At 39.1% G+C, this 22773-nt stretch overlaps 1 protein-coding gene across 2 annotated transcripts; it reads right to left on the bottom strand.

The window, feature by feature from the left end:
- Positions 1-514: 514 nt before the first annotated feature.
- Positions 515-22427, bottom strand: edem3 (ER degradation enhancer, mannosidase alpha-like 3). 2 transcript variants are annotated; one of them, XM_041790870.1, is made up of 21 exons: positions 22287-22427; positions 22145-22190; positions 21768-21868; positions 21522-21561; positions 20021-20133; positions 18962-19115; positions 18325-18459; positions 14562-14667; positions 14223-14320; positions 10810-10935; positions 10628-10711; positions 9893-9976; positions 9349-9473; positions 8838-9009; positions 8572-8717; positions 8339-8483; positions 7865-8056; positions 5382-5547; positions 4807-4992; positions 4404-4451; positions 515-1769 (listed from the first exon to the last, which is right to left on the bottom strand). In XM_041790870.1, the coding sequence occupies exons 1-21, from the start codon at positions 22373-22375 to the stop codon at positions 1390-1392; spliced, it is 2736 nt and encodes a 911-aa protein (XP_041646804.1). In that variant the 5' UTR covers positions 22376-22427; the 3' UTR covers positions 515-1389. The 2 variants fall into 2 exon arrangements, with proteins under 2 accessions (XP_041646804.1, XP_041646805.1); XM_041790871.1 differs by lacking the exon at positions 4404-4451.
- Between the last annotated feature and the right edge of the window lie 346 nt (positions 22428-22773).

Raw genomic sequence — 22773 nt, forward strand, 5'->3', positions numbered from 1 at the left:
TATGAAAAGGCTTGACTAAATGACAATACTGTTAATAACAGTCCAATATTTGATAGTAATGCTCTCTAAAAGCAGCCAGCATGTCAATCATGCTGCTGTGACTCAGTGCTGCTTAATTCATAATTCATAGATATGAGTAAGTTTCTTCCATGCATGCTTAAAACTTACTTACAGTAATTATTCTGTACTTGATGAGGGCTGAGAGTTTTCCAGTAAGGCATTTTGACTCAGCTGATTTTATGGGGGTGTCCACCCACGGCTTTTCCAAGTGTCTATTGAAAAAACAGTATTTAAAACAACTTTAACTCAAATATTTTACTTTCCATTATGGTTTAAAGCTCCTGGCATACCATTAATTATTAAGTGTTTTTTAATCGTTTCTTCAAAGAAAAACACAACAGGCCAAATTATTACTGCAACCCTAACCTCTATAGCATATTTTCTAATATCCAAAGCCAAAATTCAGTGTTCAAATAGCGTAAAATAAAGTTAAATGATCACACAAGTCTTCCCATTTCCCCTATCGACGTTTATTTTAATTCATTATGTTAACTTGTTGGCTTATTCCTCCACCTTCCTATCAGTCAGCAGCTTATCATGACAGACAGATCACACAGCGCCCTCCTGTGGCCGCCTGCAGATGTGTGCTCCATCTCATAGGACTGCTGAGGGTGTGTCTGCTCCACCCGTTGTGGTCCAGAGGTTGTAGTCTATGGGTTTGGACCAGATCCTGAGCAAAGCAGCACTTCATAGGTTCAGTCAATATATCTTGACAAATACATATTTACACTGACTTCATATAACCTCCACATAGAGAGTTTGGTGTTGAGTGTGTCCTCCATAAAGCCATTAAAAGATCCTGCAGTGTATTCCCCATATGAACCACTCCTCAGCACAAATCATTGTGTACATATGATATGATCAAGCCGAAGACCATGATGACAGTACATGTCTCATCACAAATAATAATCACATTTAAATAAAATTAATTGGTCGATGGATTAATTAGTTAGAACATAGTTTTTGGACCAGCATTGAGTTGAGTAAAAGGAGACAGAAATGCACTGAAAGAACAAAATGAGATGAGTGTGGAAACTGAGAGGCTGTTGCAACCAGTCTGGTCCATTTCATTCATTTTATCATGACAGATAAACAGAAACTGTATGAGAAAGTGAGGTAAGAACCCTGGTCTCTCAGTCGTAATCTACCAGGCTGAAAAGGACTCCCTTATGGTCCAGAGATACAGTAAGTGGGCTTTCTTGGCACGTGAAAGACACCTACAGAGCCTCTTTCATCACACTGAGGCTGTTGAGAAGACGTGTTCCCACCATGCTCGCCTGAGAGCAGGATCGAACCTGTAGTCACAGGTCACATCGTACCAAACAGCTGTCAGAGCTCATCTTTCTCCATCTGCTTGAATGCCTCTAGGTCTTCCCGCCAATCAGCAAGAAGTTGTTCCACCGACTGGCTGTTTGAGTCTGTGTCGCCCTTGGACTCCTCTCCTTCCTCAGAGTCTCTCTCCTCAATGGGCTGAACCACATCAGCCTCTTCCTCCGTTGGACTGACTTCTTCCTCTGGTGATGTAACTTCTTCTGCAGGACTAGTTTCTTCTTCTACAGCGCTGACTTCCTCCTGCGATGGAGTAACCTCCTCCACAGCCAGTTCGTCCAGCTCCAGTGTGCTCATTTGGGATTGGCTGATAGGTTCGAAAGATGTGGGAGTAGTTGCCTCAGTTACACGGTCCTCCTTTGCTTCCGGCACAACCACACCTGAAAAGAAAGCAGGGGCGAGTGACGAAACAGTTTAATACAAATAGATGTCAATGTGTGTGCACACAAAAACACACACATAACAGACACACTTCTTTTCCTCCTCCTCCGTCAGTAATCTATACAGCATGCCCTCCAGAAGCCATTCTCAGTCAAAAAATAGACCTGTTTTCAGAGGCTGTCGACTACAACAGCATGATGCTGATGATGAGTCATGTTTCCCACAGGATAAAGACTTTCTCACATAGCTGCACAACCAATCTGAGAGTCGACTGAGAAAAGAAGTCTGGCAAAAAAAGTTAGTGTGAATTTTGCAAGGATGTGATTAAAAAAGATGTGTCATTTCTTAAAATGAAGCCACTTCTTTAAACTGCAGAGTGTGAAGGTGTTAAGAAAAATATCTGCATGGAAATACAGTGTGCTCGGCCTTAAAAACAACCAACGGTCCATAAATTTACCATTACAGTTATACAATTTAAGTATAGGAGAGTACAATTTCTCATATGTTTAAGTGTACAGTAGACTTGAATTCTCAAATTTGTTAGGCACTAGTGGCAACCCTGGCTATCGTAAAATGAAGTCATTGTTGAAGTGCAAAAACTACAGTTCTTTAAGTGGCCACTTGAGGCTGACTCCAAAAACCAAGGAATCCCCCTAAGATCCAAGATTACATTGTTACAATCTCATTTAGCAGATACTTTTTCCAAAGTGATGCACAACGGACAGACAGAAAAAGTACCAGTAAGTGCCACAAAGCACTTCAAGTCTGACTGGACACACAAGTGCTGCCATGCAATGCTAGAGGCATGCACGTACTGTAGAATAGAAGCAGACTTTGGTTTTGTTTTCCCCTAATTTTATAAAACATGACATCTCTTATTGTCATCATCAGTGACTTTTTTTTACATGGATGTGAGTATCTCAGTCTCTGTGCATGTATACGTTTTCAGAAACCAGGATATGCCAGTGTTCCCATTTTGAGTAACCTAGTTTTGCTACCTGGAGAACTGCATGTAAACACAGTATCTCATATATGATCGAAAAAGGATAAGGCTCATTACCAGGATACTAAAGTCCATGTAAACACACTCACTGACGTCTTCACCAACATTTGTTGCGACTAATTATCAAGTTGAGTCATTCATAAAGAGCTGGTCCTAAAACTTTCAGGAGTAGACTGAAACACATTGAAAATTACATTTTTGCAGCTAATTTCTTCATTAGGATAAATTGCATAAATGATTATTTTGTTTTAATTGTAATTCAGCTAAGAGTGAACATAAACTGGCAAATTGGAGTCATGGCTGAGTTGACTTACAGGTGAGAGTGTTGTCGTTGTTTGCTAGGGCATGGTTCTCAACTGCTGGGTCGGGACCCAAATGTGGCCCATGAATGTGTCTAGGAATCTTTTAAGCACTTTTGTACTGACGTTTACTTTTAAATGGCAGTGAGGAAATAAAAATTGCTCGGCATAAACTTTTGGTAATTTTCTCTGGGAGTTGTCCTCTAAATCTAAGAAAACGTCACAACAAATAAAAGACTTTCAGGACTTTAACTAGTAATTTTCAGCATTCTTTTCCATTCATATTTCAGGAATTATCAGTGGAAATGTTAGGGAATTTGGGGTAATTTTCCAGGAAAGATTTTTGGATTTTATTTGTGATTTTTTTTTTTCAAAAACTTTCAGAAATCTTTTTTTTAAACTTTCCAAGACATTTTATTCTTTATATTAAATTTATTTTTTCTTCAGCCTCCTTGTATGTCCCACTTTCATCTGGGGTCTAAACAGCAACATCTTTTATCAAATAATTCCAACTGATAGACAAATATGTCAGAAATTTGGGTCATGATTTGCTAATATGGAACCTGTTGTTGGTACCAAAGCCAGACCAACTGAGAACCACTGTGCTAGCCCCACCTCCAACTCATTGCCCTTTTGTAGAGCCTTGTCATGACTGCTCCCTCTACCCTCCATACACACTTCCACTCCATTTTCACATTCTTGCAAAGGGTCCACCACATTGAGTGCCATTCAAAACCTCTGAGTTCAGAGTGAGAGTCTGCAAGTCTGCACCAGTACTGACAGTTTTGGAAAGGCCCCTAGATTGATCTTAAACAGCATTTCCAATATGGCCACTGCCATGGTTCGGCTTCATTATGCTTCTTCAGAGGCCAATGTATGACTTCACTGGGACTACACACATCTTCTATACAGAAACACATCTATTCTTGGGCCAACAGCTGTGCTTTCTGGATTGAAATAGCTTCCCTTAACGCTCCTTAGCATTAGTTATTAAAGCCAATGTAATGCAGTCAAAGCTTTGTTTCATGGCTTCAGTGGAAATCTTAAAGGCAGGACGATCTGTCAAACTGTCAGATCTTGCAATGTGTAACTACTGGTTTGCTCTGGAGACAAAAAATACATACAAAGCTGTCATGTCTAAAGCTCTAATGAAAAAGATGAAAAATGACAGCCTGTGACTGCGCTAGCAATCCTGTGGTCAGACAGCAGTGCAAAAGTAAGGAGGTGCAGAGATTAAAGTTCAATTGTAAGGAAGAATAACACAGATAAGTGCAAGCGAAAGGATGAAAAATGTGGATGGCATGCAAAGAAAGAAGAAAAAGAATACTTACTGCCCTCAATCAGGCTGCCTGGAAGAGGTTTACCTTTGAATATGGCTGCTACTCATCCAAAGTAGAGAGGGAGATGAAAAAAAAAAGAAACCAAGAAAGAGGAGAGGAAAGCCACAGTTACATTCACCACAGGGATTAGAAGGATTTGGCGAATGTGAATAAAGAGGAAAAAGAATGAGGATGAAATATTGATATGGGTGTAAACCTCCAACATGTACCATCATAAAAACAGCTGGTGGGTGGCTGTGGAATGACTCACTATCAACAAAACTGCCTCAATCCCTGCTCTTCTGTTTTTTTCATGAAGCAGAGCTCATAATGAGGCTCCAACAGCAGAGACAGATAAGATCATTAAAAAAAGAAATGATTAGAGCAAAGACAAGAGTTTTAACAAATACCACACCTCTGTCCCTGGCTTTGTCGCTCAACAGCACCTCCACCTCCCTGTACTCCTTCAGTGCCTCCAACAGGATGTTGCCCTCCTTGTGGAAGAGGAAGAGAATAGGTAAGGTGATGTCTTCTGTGTTGCGGCCATCTCCTGCCATCTGAAACAGCGGAGCGGTGTCACTGCTGCTGCCCTCGTTGTCGTCTGGAAGGAGGGAGAAGAAGGAGGTCACTAAAAGAGGAAGTGCTTTAGCAATCATAGAGACTTGCAAGAAATTACAATATCAAAGAATTACAGCTTACAGATCCTTAATTGACTGAATTTCCTGAATTTGATAAAAATCTGTTTGTTTTTCTAATGTCATTCATGTTTTAAAGCTTGCATTGCACTGTATTTGTACAATACAGTTCTTCACATCTGTTAGGAAGGGTCATATATAGATGCATGTTATTATTTATATTGAGTTTATCGAGTGCTGCTTCATGATTCAGTCATTATTTCATGAGCAGATGCTGATTTGACTGGCTGTCTTCAAGTTAATTCATTTATTTACTCATTGAGTAGTCATCTTCCGTCTTGTTTCATTCACTCACCGATGACTATGCCTCCGATGGCGCCAGCCTTCTGGATGTTTCTGGCCTTCTCTGCAAACATACACTGACCTCTCTGAAGCAGAGCGATGTGGCCCCGAACGTACTCAGCATTTGTGATCTCAGAACAGCCGCTGTAGGGTTCAGCCACGGTCACAAAGCCTCGTACCTGAGAGAAATTCAGAGACGTGATCAGCATCAAAGAGCAGGAAAATTGCATACACACAAAGATACTGTAGTGACACTAAGCCTGAGTGAAATTGTAATCTTGGCTTTGAACCACTTTAAACCTGACTATGGCACCTGGAAATATCTCAGCACTGCAGAACTTCTATAGCCTTGTGGGCTATATGCAAGTAACATATGTTCTGTTCATGTGTGGTTTTGCATGACGTAATTTGAATTGCCAGTTTCTTTACATCTAAAACTGAAATGTGATTATTTTCTGTCACATGCAGGCTTCTGTCAGGCAGTTCAGTCCACGCAATGAAGAGGTATTTTGGTGGTTACAACAAAATCTCGATTTTGATATACTTGTGCTGGGGGGAGGGATTGCCATTTGAAAGACAGACACAGAGTATCCATGTAACCATAGTAACTCACTCACAAGTGAATGGACAAGAGAAATAGAGAGAGAGAAAGCCTCAATACTGTAAGAGAGCACCAGTCTGTCTGAGTTGCAGATCTGTATGATATCAAAGCTGGTTACCAGTGTTACACAGATGCACTGAATAAAAGCTGATCATACTTTATTAGATGGTGGCTAATGGCATATAGTACTTTGTAGTTAGTGACAGTCCATAAAGACAGCCAGCACCCATAGATCACTGCTGTCAGCTTTAAACAAGTTGAGGCCAAGCTCAACACAAACACTAGCATTTATACTTAAAAAATGAACCCCATCATCATCTCAAAATTCTCTTCATTACACTATTATCCTCTTCTTTGAAAAAGTATTCAGTTTACAATGTACAGTGCAGGTTCTCTGCAGATGATGTCACGTCCCATTGGATGGGGGGCAGGAAGTGATTTCCACATAGAGAAGTGTTGTCAAAATGCCAAAGTTCTGTTCAGTTTATGACTGTGACAACTGTTCAAATAGCAAAAAATATATTGATCTTCTTTTGAGTCCCACAGTAGGGATGCATTCAGGCATTAAAAAAGTTTAAAATATTCATAGAAAAACATCAGCAGGTACGTATTAAAACCCTCTGTTTAAAGTCTAAAGGAGCAGAGTTTCACACTGCTCATGTATGGTCCGTTTCAGTTCAGTACACTTTGCCATGGTTCTGCCAGTGTTTCCATAGCTGATGCTATTCAATTTTTCTCAGTGTGAAGGGAAATCCGTCTCTTTTAACAGATCTGGATCATTTGCCTCAGCTCAGTTCTAAGAGCCGTTCTTTTGGCTTGCAAACAGCCCGTTATTTGGTACCAGTTTGGCTTTTTAAATGTGCTGTTAATAAAAACAAAAGAAAGCTGACACTCAAATGTGAGCTAGCTACTTTGGTTCACATTAAAAAGCAGGCTAGTAGACCCATCTTGCTCATTAACTGACCATTTTTTTGGCCTCTTAAACCACATGGTTCATTTAGTTAATAGTTTGTCAGCATTCCCACTAAAACAGGGGTGTCTCAACTGTGGCCCAGGGGCCAAATGTGGTCCTTGGTATCTTTTAGTTGGCTGCAGCAAATTCTGTAAATTTCCTGACTTATGGCCCACATTAGAACATGAAGCTTGTACTTGACTGTAGTGTACTTCTTAGTTTCGGCACGAGGAGGTAATACTGTGTTAATTCTGTAAACAAACATTTTGACAAGAAGAATTTATTGATATTTTTCCATGGCTAAACTGAAACAACACTGTAAAGGATAAAAATATTGACAGGCAGTCTCCCCTCTTAGGTGCATGGGGTATCATTCTCATCCTGACTGAGAGCCAGTGGTACCAGGGTGAACCAGGGCTCCCCTGAACACAGACTGGCCTTCCTAAAGTCCTTGAAGTAATTGGCTATTTGCCTAATGGCTATCAGCCATTAACTAGCCATTTAAGCATATCCAATCACTGGCACATCTTTACCAAAAGGTGAGGCTTATGAAAGTGGTCCCACCACATATGTAGAAATTTTCTGATGATAACTGCATCATACATGGTAGTTTAAAGCTTTCATATATTCCTCAATTTCTATTAAGTCCTTCCAGCCAACCTTCACTTCCTGCCCTCCATCTGCCATTCCTGCATCATTTGGATCACATGACTGAAAACAACCTCAATCTTTGATTTATGTGGCTCATTCTTCATGTCAGAAAATCTGGTTAAATCCAGAATAACCACCTTAATTCATAACTCAATAAAGTATGGCATATACAATGCTTCAGTCACATAGGAAATCATTCTAAAATACCACAAAGAAGTGAGTGGCTCTCTTGGGAGATCAAAAAGGACAGTTGAGAGCTGATTTGAAACCTGGGATCATTAAAACCACTCACCCCTGTGGAACTTTTGGACAGGTCTGTGCCAAACTGTGCCGGGCCAGCAGTCAGCACAACTCTGCCAAAGAATGGATGTGAGACGATCTGAATAGCCCGTGGAGGCAGCTGCTCTTTCTGCTGCTGGCTGGACAGCTCCATCATTTCTTGCATGAAACGTACACCGTCCTCTGCTGCAACTGCACTTATAGCCTGGGCAAGGGTGTGCCAGAGGGAGGGAAAAGGAGACAGAGGGGTTCAAATAGACAACAGGAACACAAAATATCATGGGGTCAAGTTAAGAAACATAGTATGGACAATAATTTAAAAGATGTATCTAGATAAAATGGCAGCAGAATCACAGTGCTCTTCTTATATGTATAAACAATAGTACAGTTGCAAACATTTTTTGCATGAACAGTTAATAGTTCAGTAGCACTGTATACAGAAGTTAACTTATTAAAGCCTCAAACTGTGTGTTTTTTAGCTGTTTACCTGTGTAGCATGCTGGACCAGCTGCACCCTGCCATCTTTCAGGTGGATTAGGCTGACTCCCATCCTTCGTAACAGCTCCAGATGTTCAGGGTTGTTAGCCATGAAGTCCTGAGCCCTCAGAGGAGGACGGCCCATACCGGGCTCCCTGACAAGGGGAGAAAAAAAGAAGTTTATAAGTATAGAAGTAGTACAATAATTATGGGGGAGAAGATCATATCTGAATGCTTTTTCACCGGTTGGGAGCGGGACGGGGACAGCTCTTGTCCACAACGCTGCGAATCGGCTCTCTCAGGTTACGAGGGAAGGCGGGGTCAGGAAACAGGAGGCGAGTGTTCGGGCATGTCCAATCAAAGTTAGTGTCATCGAGCTCTTCTTCTGACTGAAGAATTAAACACAGATGATCAAATTAACACATATCAGATTTATTAAGGAAGTGTAAGTGTGTACATTATTGTGTGTATTTGTCACTTTTCTCATTGAAGTATTGTTAAACCATCACCGTTTTGTTCAAGGGAATAGATGAAGAGTGAGGGGCTGTAGAGAGGGACAGGGGCAGCAGGTGTGCCTCGGTTGTGAATACATAGTCCTCCACATCAAATGGCAAGTCTTCGGCATCAGCAAACAGCAGGAAGAGGTATTTAAACATCTCAGCAAGGAAGAACGAGTCCATTCTGACAGGAGTGAAGAAAGGTTAACAAATAAATCATGTTAACTAGTGTTTTTTTTTTATTAACCAGACTTATTAGCAGGGTGATATTTTGTCACATTATCAGCTATTGCAAATATACCAAGGAGGGGCCTTAGCTGCAATTTACGTCCAAGGATTATTAACTTTAATTTCATCTATCCCTTTATTTAACCTTGGATTCATGTTACCTTCCTGCACTCATACCAAGCTTTAGATAACATAACATAGAATATCAATTTGATGGAAATATGCAAAATGTGTCAGAATATGTTACTCTTCAGAACTCTATTAAAGCACAGATTCTGAGTCTTTTCATCCTCACCTGTCTTCATGACTCCCCGTGCGTACATCCTTCATTGCTGCGAAGCCGCAGGGCACACGAGCAAAGCGGTTGAGGTTGTCCAGGATGGTGCGACCTGCTTCCAGGTAATACGGGTCTCCCGTGGCCTGAGAGGACAGGACAGTATAATCATTACAGAGAACAGTACATGGAGGAGGCTTTAGTGAAATACAGTCAGACACAAAGATAGAAAGGAAATTCAAAGGCAAGTGATCACAGTGTTTTATCATATTATGTTCAAGAAGACACCAGAATGCCAAAGGCAGTTATTATAATATGATTATTATGCGCTGTAATTAGAGCTCAGTATGCCGAAGGCTGCTTCATTACTGCAGATTTGGAGACAGTGCTTCTAAAATACTGTAGAAGAGTCTTGGTGTACCTTTAGGTTGTGGCAAAATGTAAAATATTCAATTTCAAGCTCCTAACCTTACATTATCACATCCTGGTGTATGACAAAATACACATTACTTTGTGTGAGTAAAAGAAAACATCTGTTCAGTGTCAAGCCCTCTTGAAAAATTACCTTGTAAAGGAAATAGGTGCTCTCTGCAAACTCTGGCCTCAGGGGATGTTGGGCCCAGTGTACCCTGAAATCAGTAGTGAAAGCCTGGGGAGAAATGGAGAAGGACAAAAAGGGCGGCACACCATCCCCAGCTTTATTATTACAACAGTCAGACAAGGATAAAAACACAGCTGTATCACATGAAACTTAAGTGCGTTCACTGCGGAAAAACAATTCTAGTTGTAACATAAGAAAATAGGGTAATTGAGCTCCAAGGTCAAACAACACAAGGCCACTGTTTTGTGGAACAGTCAAAGTTATGAGAACAAGTATTTCCCACTTAAAAGGACTTAACCTTTGGAGGTGGCCCAGCTTTATTTTTTGTATTTGATAAATGGTAAATGGACTTGAGCATGTATAGAACTTTTCTAGTTGTCTGAAGCACTTTTACAATCTTTGTACAAGATTGCCATCAAAATCAGGAAACCTCTGGCCAATTTTTCCTTGCTCTCTACTCTTTGCATATGTTTCAAATATTGTTTGAAAGTTTGAGTTTGAAATTTGGTAGTTTTGTGCAGTATTTTTCTGTTAATTCATTCTCTTATTTCTTGAACATTTCAATATGTTACATTATTAGCAACAGCCTGTAGCTGAACTGTGAATGAAACCGTTTTATGTTTACTGTATATATAGTCATTCTGTGGGTATTACTAGATAACAGTAAAGACTTTGGAGACAGGCAGACAGAAGGAGTACCTCTGGGAGGAAGTTGTGTTTCTTTGTAACTTGATACAGCATCTCATGAGTCTCGATGGCAGGACGAATGTCTCCTTTCAACACCTAAGATAATAAAAGTGTGAAAATTTTTTAAACGTTTTAAAAATTGCAGCAGACTACATAGGAAAAAACTGTATTTGCAATCTACAACTCAAACTGACCTGCAGTCCAGGGAAAAAGGCGAGTAGAGAATCCATCCAGGTTCGAGCGGGGAGGAGAGGTTTGTGGATGTGGACATCCAGCAGCAGCGGAGGCTGACTGATGTACTTCATTATAGATGCATAGTGCTGAATGTGACAAACAAAACAGAATGATTGGACGCATGAAAATAGTCTTATGGTGCTTGTGAAATAAACAGAACAGGAGAACTAAGCAATTTTAGGACTTAAAGAGGAACTAAACCCCAGCTATGAGTTGCACCTACTACATGCAAGTTCAAATGTTGCCTAATTTTTAAACATTACTTCCTAACTGAGATGTAGTTTATGCTCTGCTAACATTTACGGTGTTTTACTAAGTTAGGTTCAACATAGGCTTACGTTATAACTAAAGTCCTCCATGAGATAGGGTTGTCTTGTTGGTAGTTTGCAAAGGTGGGATGACTTGGATGATGGTGAGGGGCTGGTGATTTTATTGGCTGTGTTGTTTCAGCAGTATCATCTCTGCGATCAATTATACTACAGATTTCAATGAGCAGAGATCCTTTCTGCTCACTGCCGTTAAATGATCTTGTGTTACTGATGATTTCACCACTCGATGTCAGTGCTGTAAATTTTATACTGGCTTTATAGCTGGCTCTATTATAATGGGTCCATGCAAAAAGACCAACAAATTATTCCATAAGTCCTTTCCTATCCACTTTTCCTTAACCCCAATGAAAAATGTCACAGGCCAAGAAAAAGTGAGTGTGAGAGAGACTACAGATTTTCTTTGTCTTACTTTTGTAATTATGACAAACACAGTGATTATTATGTGGCAATATGTCAATTTTAAAATTGTTAGAAGATCAAAGATCCTACCTTTCAATGGTTGTGATTTATTAACTTTTACAACACTACTTTTATCTATTTCAAAAGAGTAAAGGAACTGCAGTTCGACTTATTGACTGATCTGATTGGATGTTTGGATAAAAAATTACAATCATACTGATTGTTGGGTCTTCTTTACTTCTCTTCTTTGGTTAAGGATGGTCCAGTTTTTCCAATGCAAAAGGAGATAATAAAGGAAACAAGGCTCCTTTCCTTATTGTTTAGAGAACTTGAACAGCCCAGATTATGGCCGACACTAAAATACCTCTGGGTTTCTTCACAGTTAGGAACCTTCCTAAGCAAAAAGGACTATTCGAACTAACCCGGTGTCACAACTTCAGTTACAACTTAACAAATTTTAACGTATGGTTTAATGTGGACTACTTAAGACATAACTTACATATGGATGGTGCAACAGGTTGCAGAAGTTTGGCTGAGATGCATCTATCCTACATGTAAAATATGCCTTAAAGCTCATTTCAGACTGGGAGTGTGTTTTGCTGCTTGCGTGTGCCACGCATGTCTACTCCAGCTCCTGCCAGTGCGGCTTTCACACACAGCAAACTCGCGCCCTGTGTGAAAGCCGCACTGGCAGGAGCTGGGAGTGTGTTTTGCTGCTTGCGTGTGCCACATATGTCTGCTCCAGCTCCTGCCAGTGCGGCTTTCACACAGGGCGCGAGTTTGCTGCGTGTCAGTGGCATCTCCCTGCTCTCAAAGCCCTGTCCTTCACAAGTTTTACCTGAACAAACCCCCCAACAAGATACTTGATTCAGTGTATAGAGGAAGTATGACGGGAACTATTCAAAACAAAAGCATTCTGTACAAGTGAAAGGACTTTCAATACAGAAACGCTAAACCGGGCTTTTAATTTGAAAAGCACAAACCAGAAAAGCACTTACTGTGTTTGACTTTCCTGTGACATATTCAACCAGTGTGGAGACAGAAAGTCCCACTAATAGTAGATCTTTAGAGAACAACTTTATCAAACAGGCGCATTTACGCTTGTGGCCTTCCTCAGGGTTATCAAGAAACATACCGTAAACATATTCTATGTGCATATGTGCTACAACAACAACACATGCAGGCAGTCTGAAAGCCCTGACTTGTTAACATGCAATCAAACTGAAAATCCAGGCGTGTTGCGGTTGAGACAGGCATGTCACGCTCCCAGTCTGAAACGGGCTTTATTATGTCATGGACAAGGCTGGGAGGAGGGAGAGATAAGACAATTCCTCTCACCCCCCCTACTATCCTCATCAGCCACAACATCACACAGCCTATGCTACTTACACTGATATCATTATTTGCCATAATATAATAAACATCCATTGTAGACATACTACAAACTCTCTCAGGGTGAAACAACTGCACACGCACCTGTTAGAAGACAAGGTCTTCTGTTATCAACCTCATTTTAACATAAAAGTGGTTAATTCATCATCTCAGAGAAAAAAAACTACATCTTCAACTTAAAAAAAAAAAAATCAAAGAACCAACTTTAAGAATCAAAGAACTTGTTTCCTTGGGTCATTTTAGATCATTAATTTGTAATATCTTATTACTGATTTCACGTGTTTTACCTTTCTGACTGATTTTCTGTCTTTTTTACTTATTACTGTACATTCATATTTTAGAATATGTTTCTGATATATATGTCTTTTATTGTTTATCATGCATTTCACTCTTTATCTGCTCAACGTTATTGGAAATGAGGGCTTGCCCTTAATGATTTTTAAGTCTAAATAGAGATTATTATGAATTACTGGGGGTCATAGGAACATCTCTGATTATGGAGCCTGCTGTTACCTGCAAATATTGACTGCTACGACAGAAGGTCACAGTCGTGGAAAAAGAGGGTAGTCACTGTTGAGCTCTGTGGTGACAATACTGACACAACACCTGCCACCAGATTAGCCAATAGAAAAAATGATGTTGCAGTAGCTAAGTTTCAACCTGAAGAGGCCAGTCACCATGCACACATACACTTTGGGCTTAAATGTAAAGATCTAAATTCCTATCAGATAAACAGTACCACTAAAATACATAAATACTGGCAAAAAAAGAGGCCTTGGGGGTTAAGAGGCTCTTAAATACAGGATGTAAAAAAACAAGTACTTGTGCAAACAATTAAATGATAACTTGTATACTGAGAATCATGAAAACACAGTAGTGATGTTTGAACTACTGCATCCTGTTTAGTTATGTGGTATTAGTTTCCTGTGCTGTTCTTTTTATAGTTGGGTTTGTTTTTTTACTTTCTCTTTTGTATTGGTTGTTGATTTTTACATATTTTAAAGGCCCATATAACAACAGGTATTAAAACATGCTTAAGTTTTACATGCTGTAGTGTGGGGCATCTGTTTGTTTTTCTTTATGCTTTTCCCTGTAAATTTAAAATAATATACAAATAGCTTAATAATACATCAATAAATTATGAGTATAGCACTGCTCTAAATTTAGGATGCCATTGTGACTGAATGCTCTCACAGACAGTGAGGCATCAAATTACTCTCATCACATAAGTGTGTTTTTGTGTGTGTCCTCACAATATTGAACCGCTGCAGAAACTGATCATCCCCCAAGAGGACATAGGCCTTCAGCAGGTATTCATAGTATGAGTCAATCCCCGCTCCAACTCCGCTATCTGCAAAAAAAGACAACCAAGCATCACTTCATCAAACAGAGAGTTCTGCCTTCTACCTATATTTTGTTCCATCAAATCCTCTCTCACACAAACAGAAAGATTGTAATCAAATCTGTCTTCCCCATTTCCTCGTCTTCTGCACCAGTCTTCCACAAATCCCACTGGACTCACTTCATCCACCCTCTTCATATTTCACTTCCCTCAACATATCTTGTTCCTCTCCTCCTCCTTCTTCCCTTACCCCTGCGGACCCACTCTCCAGAGTGGATGTTGATGGTGGTTCCAACCAGGTTGCTGTTTCTTTGTCTCTTCTCCCACAGAAAGTCCAGGGCTCTCCGGGCATGAGCCTGTGAGGAAGAGAACAGTGGCATTATCGATTAAGAAAAAGAAAAATCCATATGCAGCCGTCAGCTGTGAGACAGATTAAAATAAATGACTGCGTGCTCGATCAGCAGAATTCTACTGCCAAGGAGAAAACCAGTGCCAAGCTCTCATACTGTAGCAAGAGAATAAATACCACAAATTTTACCAAATACTGAATATTTCATGATAACACTGTGGGTACAGGGTTCCTACCTCTCACTATGTTTGCTTTAAGAATACACAGTATACAAAGTTTCTTAACCATTTTTAATGCAAGACTTGCAGACTTTCAATAATATTCAAGAGAATAATGCCTTCCATTTCATTAATTGGAAATGTTTACTTATCTTAACCTTGCATAGTCACAACTAATCCACTAATACTGTAAATATATAACTAATACAATTCAAGATGCCTGGCTTCAGATTTAATAGCCTCATTTCAGGGTTAATGTATTGTGCATTCTGTCATACTGTCAACAATGGCTTACTTAGACACTAAATTAAAGAAGCAAAGCAATATATGTAAAAACAGTCATTTCTAGTGAAAATGCACAAAAATTTACAGTGCCCATAAGAGTATTAACCCCCTTGGATGTTTTACCCTTTTACTTATACCATAAATCAATCATGGTCAATATACTGTAGTTCAGCTTTTTAGACAAAAAAATACAAAAAACCCTCTTTAAACCTTAAGGGTCGGAGCCTATTTTGGCCGTTTTTGAGAACTTTTGATTTTGCCTTAATATACCCCACAAAAAATGTTTTAACATACCCATGTTTGGTATCTTTTTTTTCAGCACAACTTTCTCTATATGATTTGATAATTATTTTTTCACTTTAACCTACTTAATTACCATTTTGGGCCTAAAAATACACAAAAGTCATCAAATCCGAATTTAAAAAATATACTATTTATTACAATAAAAACACAGACATGCTCAATGAACTGTTTTGAAACTTGAAAAAGTAAAAACAGGTTGCAAATATGAACATATAAAGGTAAAACTGAAATACAGTAAACCTATATCCAAATATTTCCCATTAAAACATGTATATTTACAGGCGTTTTTTTATCTTTTTTAGCTGTAACCCTTCAAAACAAATATTTGCAAAATTACACAAAGAACCACACCAGTGTTTTGTATTCCCACAGTCCCCAATAGCTATTCCCAGAGTTCCAAATAGTGCAAATGTAACATAACAGGTCAAATTTAGATGAGATCCAACTATATATAAATATTTCAAACTATATATATATCGACAGCCTTTTTCCGTTTTGTAAAAGGACAAAAAATGACGAAGATATGGAAGGAAGAGCAAGGCCTGTCCAGCGCGTACCCCCCCACCCCCTCTCCGCCTTTACCTCCGGATAGATATCTTGGTACTATCAAATTAAAACGGCGATATCTCCGGTTCTACATGGCCTATCAACGTCAAACAAAAACTGGGAGAAAGTTTCAGATCTGCAATTCCAAATGAAGTTGACAGCAGCGCTCTAGGTGCTTTAGTTTTTTAGTTACGGGGCTTCGAAAATGTCACATGATCTGATCACGCGGGCGTGATCACGGACCCGTGAGGGTTAATGTCAAAGTGAAAACAGATTTCGACTAACAATTCAAAAGAGGTCCAGCCAATTGGTGCTAATAGTCTCACAATAAGTAAAATGGGAATCACCAGAGTGCAGTGTATGTGTCTCAAATGTTTATAGTATGAAGACACCTTTTTCTGGAAGGTCCGGCCACTGGTTATCAGTATTCCTAGCTATCATTACACCATGAAGACAAAAGAACACTCGGAGCAACTCAGAAAAAAGGTTATTGAAAAGTGTGTCAGGGGATGGATACAGAAAAATTCCATGGCACTGAACATCCCCCAGAGTTCAGTTAAATCCATCATCAAGAAACAGAATGAATATGGCACATGTGTAAAATCTGCCTAGATCAGGCAAGAAGAAGACTAGTGAGAGGCCACCAAGGCACGTATGACTACTCTGTAGGAATTACAGGCTTAAGCAGCTGAAATGGGAGAGACTGCTTACAACAACTGTTGCCTGGGTTCTTCACCAGTCAAAGCTTTATGTGAGAGAGGCAAAGAGAAAGCCACTGTTTAAGGAAACTCATTAAATCTAGGCTGAATTTTGCTGAGACTCCATGTTCAAGTGGAAGAAAGCATTTTGGTCTGATGGGACCAAAATGGTGCTTTTTGGCCATCAGGCAAGATTCTTTAAGAAACCATAGGAAGGGGTGCTTCTAGGACTCAATAAAAAGTTTGTTTGAGGTAAAAACACACTCTTTGATTCTTTGTTTGGTGGAAACCATACACTGCACATTACCACATACCCCATAAAATGAATGAAAATGACTGTGGCAAAGTAAAAGAAAATCCAGGAGGACAATCTTAATCAGTCTGCAAGAGAACTAGGGCTTGGGAGAAGATTTATTTTCCAGCAAGAAAATGACCTGAAGCATACAGCGAAAGCTAGGCAAGGTGAATGTTCTGGAGTGGCCGAGTCAAAGCCCAGACTAAAATCCAATAAAGAATCTGTGGCTGGACGTGAAAAGGGCTGTTAACGCCTGATCTCTGTGCAAAGCCACAAACCTGGCAACTCTGCAACACAGACTCAGTGCTGCGATCCCAGCCAAAGGTGCATCTAAGAATTACTGACTTGAAGGGGGTGAATATTTATGCACTCACTTATTTTACATTACATGTTTTTTCCAGTTGATATTACTTTGTAGAAATCTGTTTTCATGTTGACATTAAAGAGGGTTTTATGTTTGAGCCTAAGTATCCCTATTTAAACTGTGCTGTCCTGTGATGTAATTCACCTGAACCTAAATTTTCATCCAAATGTGATGATATGAGCAGATTTAATACCCTTTCACATATGAACAAAACTGAAAATTTCCTGAATATTTCCGGGTGGGCTGCATGAATCAAAGCAAACAGCTAAATTTTAACCTAGACTTTTTCCTGCCAGTCCACTTATTTATTTTCAGCATGAAGTCAAGATGAGCTGATGTGCAACCCCCCCCCCCCCCCCCCATTGTGCAGGGTTTTTTTTTTTTTCTAAAAATTTTTAGGGCCTACTGCTTTGAGGTGTGCCCCATTTACACAGTTGACCCAGGTTCAAATCCGGCCTGTGGCACTTTCCCGCATGTCTCTCTCCAGCTCTCTTGTCCCTTTTTCTGTCCACTGTACTCCTCTGACAATAAAGGCATAAAAAGCCCAAAAATAAATCTTAAAAAAAAATAAAAAATCAGGGATGCATATGTGAGAACAGCTCAAGAGTTAAAAAGATAAATGAGGGAGAATAACTCTGGTGCTTCCTTGTGAAACAACAGTATCTGCTCTCTTATCTTAAAAAAACAGGAAGACAGAAATGTAAAGAAAATACTAACCTGGATTTCTTAAACAAACAAAGAAGAGACACATGCACATTACTTAATTATTCTTTTGCTGGTTAACTTAAACATGTGGCTTCGTTATAAGTATCACTTACAAAAGGATGTGGTGAAAGTAATTAAGACTTCAAGTTTGTTTTTTATCTGCTAATATAGGAGTGCATTAAATTATAGAAAACAGCCTATGTAAAGTAGCAGGCATAGAAAGATCTTGTTATCTGCAGTAATGCGATACCTCAAAGACAGGATCACCAGTGAAGCGACTTAAGGCAGCGAACTCCAGGATGATGGTTCCTGCACAGGCGGTACAGGTTTCTGTTTCCGTGCCTGTTCTCGTTTCAGGACCCCTGACACCATATTTCAAGTTCACCTGTCAAGCATAAAATAAATAATTAAAAACACACAATCTGTCTGCATGTGACACATACAGCTCGTAAGAAGATGGTGCATGAAAACTAGTCAGACATGAAAATATTTATGTTTGAAGATGTGACAGCTGCAAGCTGTGAAGCAGAACATTATTTTTGTAATTTTGATGTACTTTTCCTCCACTCGAGTCTATCTGTGAATTGTTTGGCTGACCTTGTGTGCACACTTTTTTATACTCAAAAAATAGAAAAGAAAAGGCTAAGAGGAAACTTGGTTACCTTTCAAACTATATTCTGTGTAATGATGTCTGCCTTTCATGATTTAAAACAAAGATTTTTTCTTTAAATCTAAAAACTGGAAAATATTTAAGTGTCAGTTGAAATACAAAAGCGGCGATTCTAAAACAGATTTTAATATTCTCATCCTTTAGGTCTATAGTGTATCTAGGTTTGTTTTTGATGTTAAGCTAGGGGAGATGCTTTGTCCCTGTGCATGTGTCTCACCCTGGGATAAGGCAGGCCACTGCTGGTGTTGAAGGCTGGCAGCAGTCGGAGACCAATATCTTTGGCCATGTGCAAGAGTTCATCCTGGTACCACTGCATGCTTTGTCCTCCATCCTTCAGCATCACAGCCATGGAGTGGCCTCCCAAAAGACCTCTGGACACACAAGCACACCCCAAGAGATCACACTAGGGTTTAAATTTGGCAGAAATAAACCATTTTAGTATCAGCAAAGCCTTCTGGACATCTGTACGGTTTGTTGCCAGATAGAACATTTAGTGCTATAATAGATATGGTATATTTTTGCGGTCAACCAAAACTTGGTCAATGAAAACTACACCGACTCACCAATCAATTGATTGGTCATTGCAGGGAAAAATAAAAGTTACAATAAAACTATGTTATGGCTAGATTAACCCAATAATTGACAGTGAAGTCAGAGCACCCTCACAGGTAGTCAAAATGACTTTCAAGGAAAAATAATAAGATATCTGCACCATTACAAATTAGTCAAACATATTATTTTGTTCTGAACTAACAACTGACTCAGAGCCAAGCATGCACCTCCCTCTATTCATATTATTTACGATAATAGCAAAATATTGTCAGTATTATTTAAAAAATAAGATATTTTTTGTCTTACTTTTAACAATAACAGTTAACCGGACCTACTTATTTCAATCAACTATGAAATTTCCAAAATAAATAAGATGACAAAGAAACTTAAACACATTAAGTGGAAGGTGAAAAAGTAGATAGCTAGGGGATATATGCTGTGGGGAAGGCAGAGCATAGGGACACAGCGTGACTGCAACATCTTAAACAACTGCACACCTTCTTCATGTCTGTGTTGGTGTGTTTCCAAGTATCTGTCACTAATTTGATCATCAGCTGCTGCGCACTCTCTCTTTCCCTCTCTCTCTTCAATTGTCCGACCAATTACACTTTGGTCAGACAAAAGCGCATCCACCAACTAATCAACCAACTAACTGGACGGTGCCAGCCCTAAGACAAACACAGTGTATTTAATGTTGCATATTGATAGTGTAGTCCAATCTCACCCAAGGACTCGAATATTGGTTTCAAAGACTGACACCACAATGTCATTGTCCAGTCTCACATCCTTCAGCACTCTCCTCACTGCAGCCTCAAACTCTGTTGTCTTGTTCAAAAGCTGTCAAGAAGAAGAAACACAACCATAAGTAAACTTTTTCATTTTTATGTTATTTGATTTGATTAAATTCTCACTTGATTATGTAATAAAGGAGAAATTAACCAACAAACAAGCAGACAGACATAAAAAGTAACGAGCCAAAGGAAAATGTTCATTTAAACTTATGGTAGTTTTTCATGAAGTTAGTTAAAATATTTACTTAAAAAAAAACTTAAGTGCCCAGGATAAATCATCAGAAGTTAGACTTTTAAGAATGTTATTTTTTATAAAGCTGTGATATTTTTTTCAATTTGTGATAAAAGCATTTCTGCCAAAAATCTGTTCAGGGCTCAAACAAGAATTTGATGAGGTCTTTGTCTTGTGCAGTGTATAAAAAACACCAATCCAATATTCTGCACACAGTTAGAGGCTGTTACATCAGAGGTATTACAAATTCACAAGGGAGTAGCTCAAGATTCAGTTTTGGGACCACTCTTGTTTACTATCCATATCAATTGCCTAAGCAGAATATACCAAACTCTTCTTTTTATCTGTATGCTAATGATACACTTATTTAAAGCTGTGCACGTACGTCTGCACAAGGTTTGCAAATCTTCAGCATGCATTTGATTCAGTCCAAGACCAGCTTTGTCAGCTCTAACTTGTTCTCACTGCAGATAAAACTAGACGTTCTTAGCATCTTTGAAAACCACAAAAAAAGAATGTGCCTGAGAAAATATTTACTAAAGGCAGTTGAGAAAATTTTGCTGTTTTTCTTTTTCTTTTAAAGGCTTGTTAAGTCCACTTTCTTATGTGTTATTGATTACAGTGATGTTCTATGCATGAATGCAGAGTCTGCATATGCTGGACAGTATGAATCATGGTGAATTTAGATTTGTCATACCCATCATTTACTTGATATTCTTCTTGATATTCTGCTTTAAATACACATCATCTTGCAAACTGGTATGTCTTCATTTATAAAACCATTTTGGATGATCTTTCCTATATTTTAACCTTGTAGAAAGTATGCCAACAGAATGCACAGTCTTCATTTGTTTGTTGTTGCACACTTTGTTGTTCCCAGAGTCTGAGCTGGGAAAGACAGTGTTCAGGTTTTTAAACTGCAAAACTTGAACTGTTTTCAAATCCTTAGTGAAATTAAAACTTTCTGTATTCATCTGTTTTTATCGATGATTTATTATTGTTGTTATCATTTAATGTGTGCTGTATGACTTCGCACATTTTTGTTGTTGAAACTGTGTACTGCTGCCATTCTCATTCAAGTCTCCCTTGAAAATGAGATCTCTGATCTCAGTAGGATTAACCTTGCTAAATAAATGCCATAAAAAATGAATAAACAAAATAAATGTTCACAATAGAAAAACACACTGAAAAAATGTCCTCACCACCAGAGTATCCAGCGTGTCGATGAGGGTTAGAGAGAACCTGCCACAGACAGAGAAAAACTGTTTACTAAAGGTGTTGACCGCCAATGACAATAATAAGTTACACGTTATTCAACACTATTACGGTGCTTCACTTGTACAGCATACATCTCTGCCAAGTTCTCAAACAGGAATGTCTGCAACCAACGTTGTCAATGGTCCTTTATTACGTCAAATCTCAATGAATAAAATTGGCATGCGACTCACTTTCCCAGAGCGTCGTCTACATCACCTCGACTGGGTTCAAGCCCACGTACTCTCCCTCTGCATGTTAATGGCATCAGCTCATCTGCTGGGTAAGCATGGTCCTGAAAAATATGCATATACACACTTTAACAAAGTGATATTAGGAGTGCAATTACACCTTGGCTGTTTACATTTTTTCCTCAAGTTTTTTAAAAATAAAACTCAACATAAAAACAGAGTTTAGAATGAGGTAGATAATCATAAAAAGTTACAAAGTTTAAATGACAGTCCAGACTTTCTCCTGGTAAGCTTCTTAATTGTCATGAATCCAATCAAAATACATAGTCTGCAGCAAAACACCTCTTAAAGTCCTCTGAAGTACTCAGTGAATAACTTACCATATAATTCTGATATGCATGGTCAAACATCTCAACCACTTGGTTCCTTCATTGAGGGGTGAAAAAAGACATGAGTCAGCTTACTGGAGGGAATATGCTTATCTCACATAAAGCTCTTAAGATTTTGTTTATACAAACTTACCTCAATTTGCTCTTTTCATCCTGAGACATCGCCCGTCCCGGACTGCATAATGCTCCAAGAAGCACCAATACTAACAGTACAGCTGGCATTGTAATAGCTGGGCGAGATCTCAACAATATTCATACAACTACAGTTTGGCTCTCGAAGTCATCACTACTACCTTCACCAAACAGCTCAAATTTGAAAAACCATCCAAGAATGCAATCCTGAACACTTCCATCAAGGCTGTACATCAGAGATCATACTGAAGCACAGTCTGCTTCCCAAAAGATGTACAGCCTCATCAACAGCTGTTACTGGTAAGAATCACAGGTAGATTGCTGCTGAGTTACAGTCCGTGTAATTTACCTTTAATCTATTTGTATCAGCTAACGCCAAACTGTAAGTTAAAGAGTAATAGTGTTCAATGTGCGCTTTAAAGGTCAAGTAGCCAAGAGGCAATATAATAGTTTGTAGGAATGTAGCTTTTTCAAGTAATGAGATATAA

The sequence above is a fragment of the Cheilinus undulatus genome, linkage group 7 (assembly GCF_018320785.1).
Source record: "Cheilinus undulatus linkage group 7, ASM1832078v1, whole genome shotgun sequence".
NCBI lineage: Eukaryota > Metazoa > Chordata > Actinopteri > Labriformes > Labridae > Cheilinus > Cheilinus undulatus.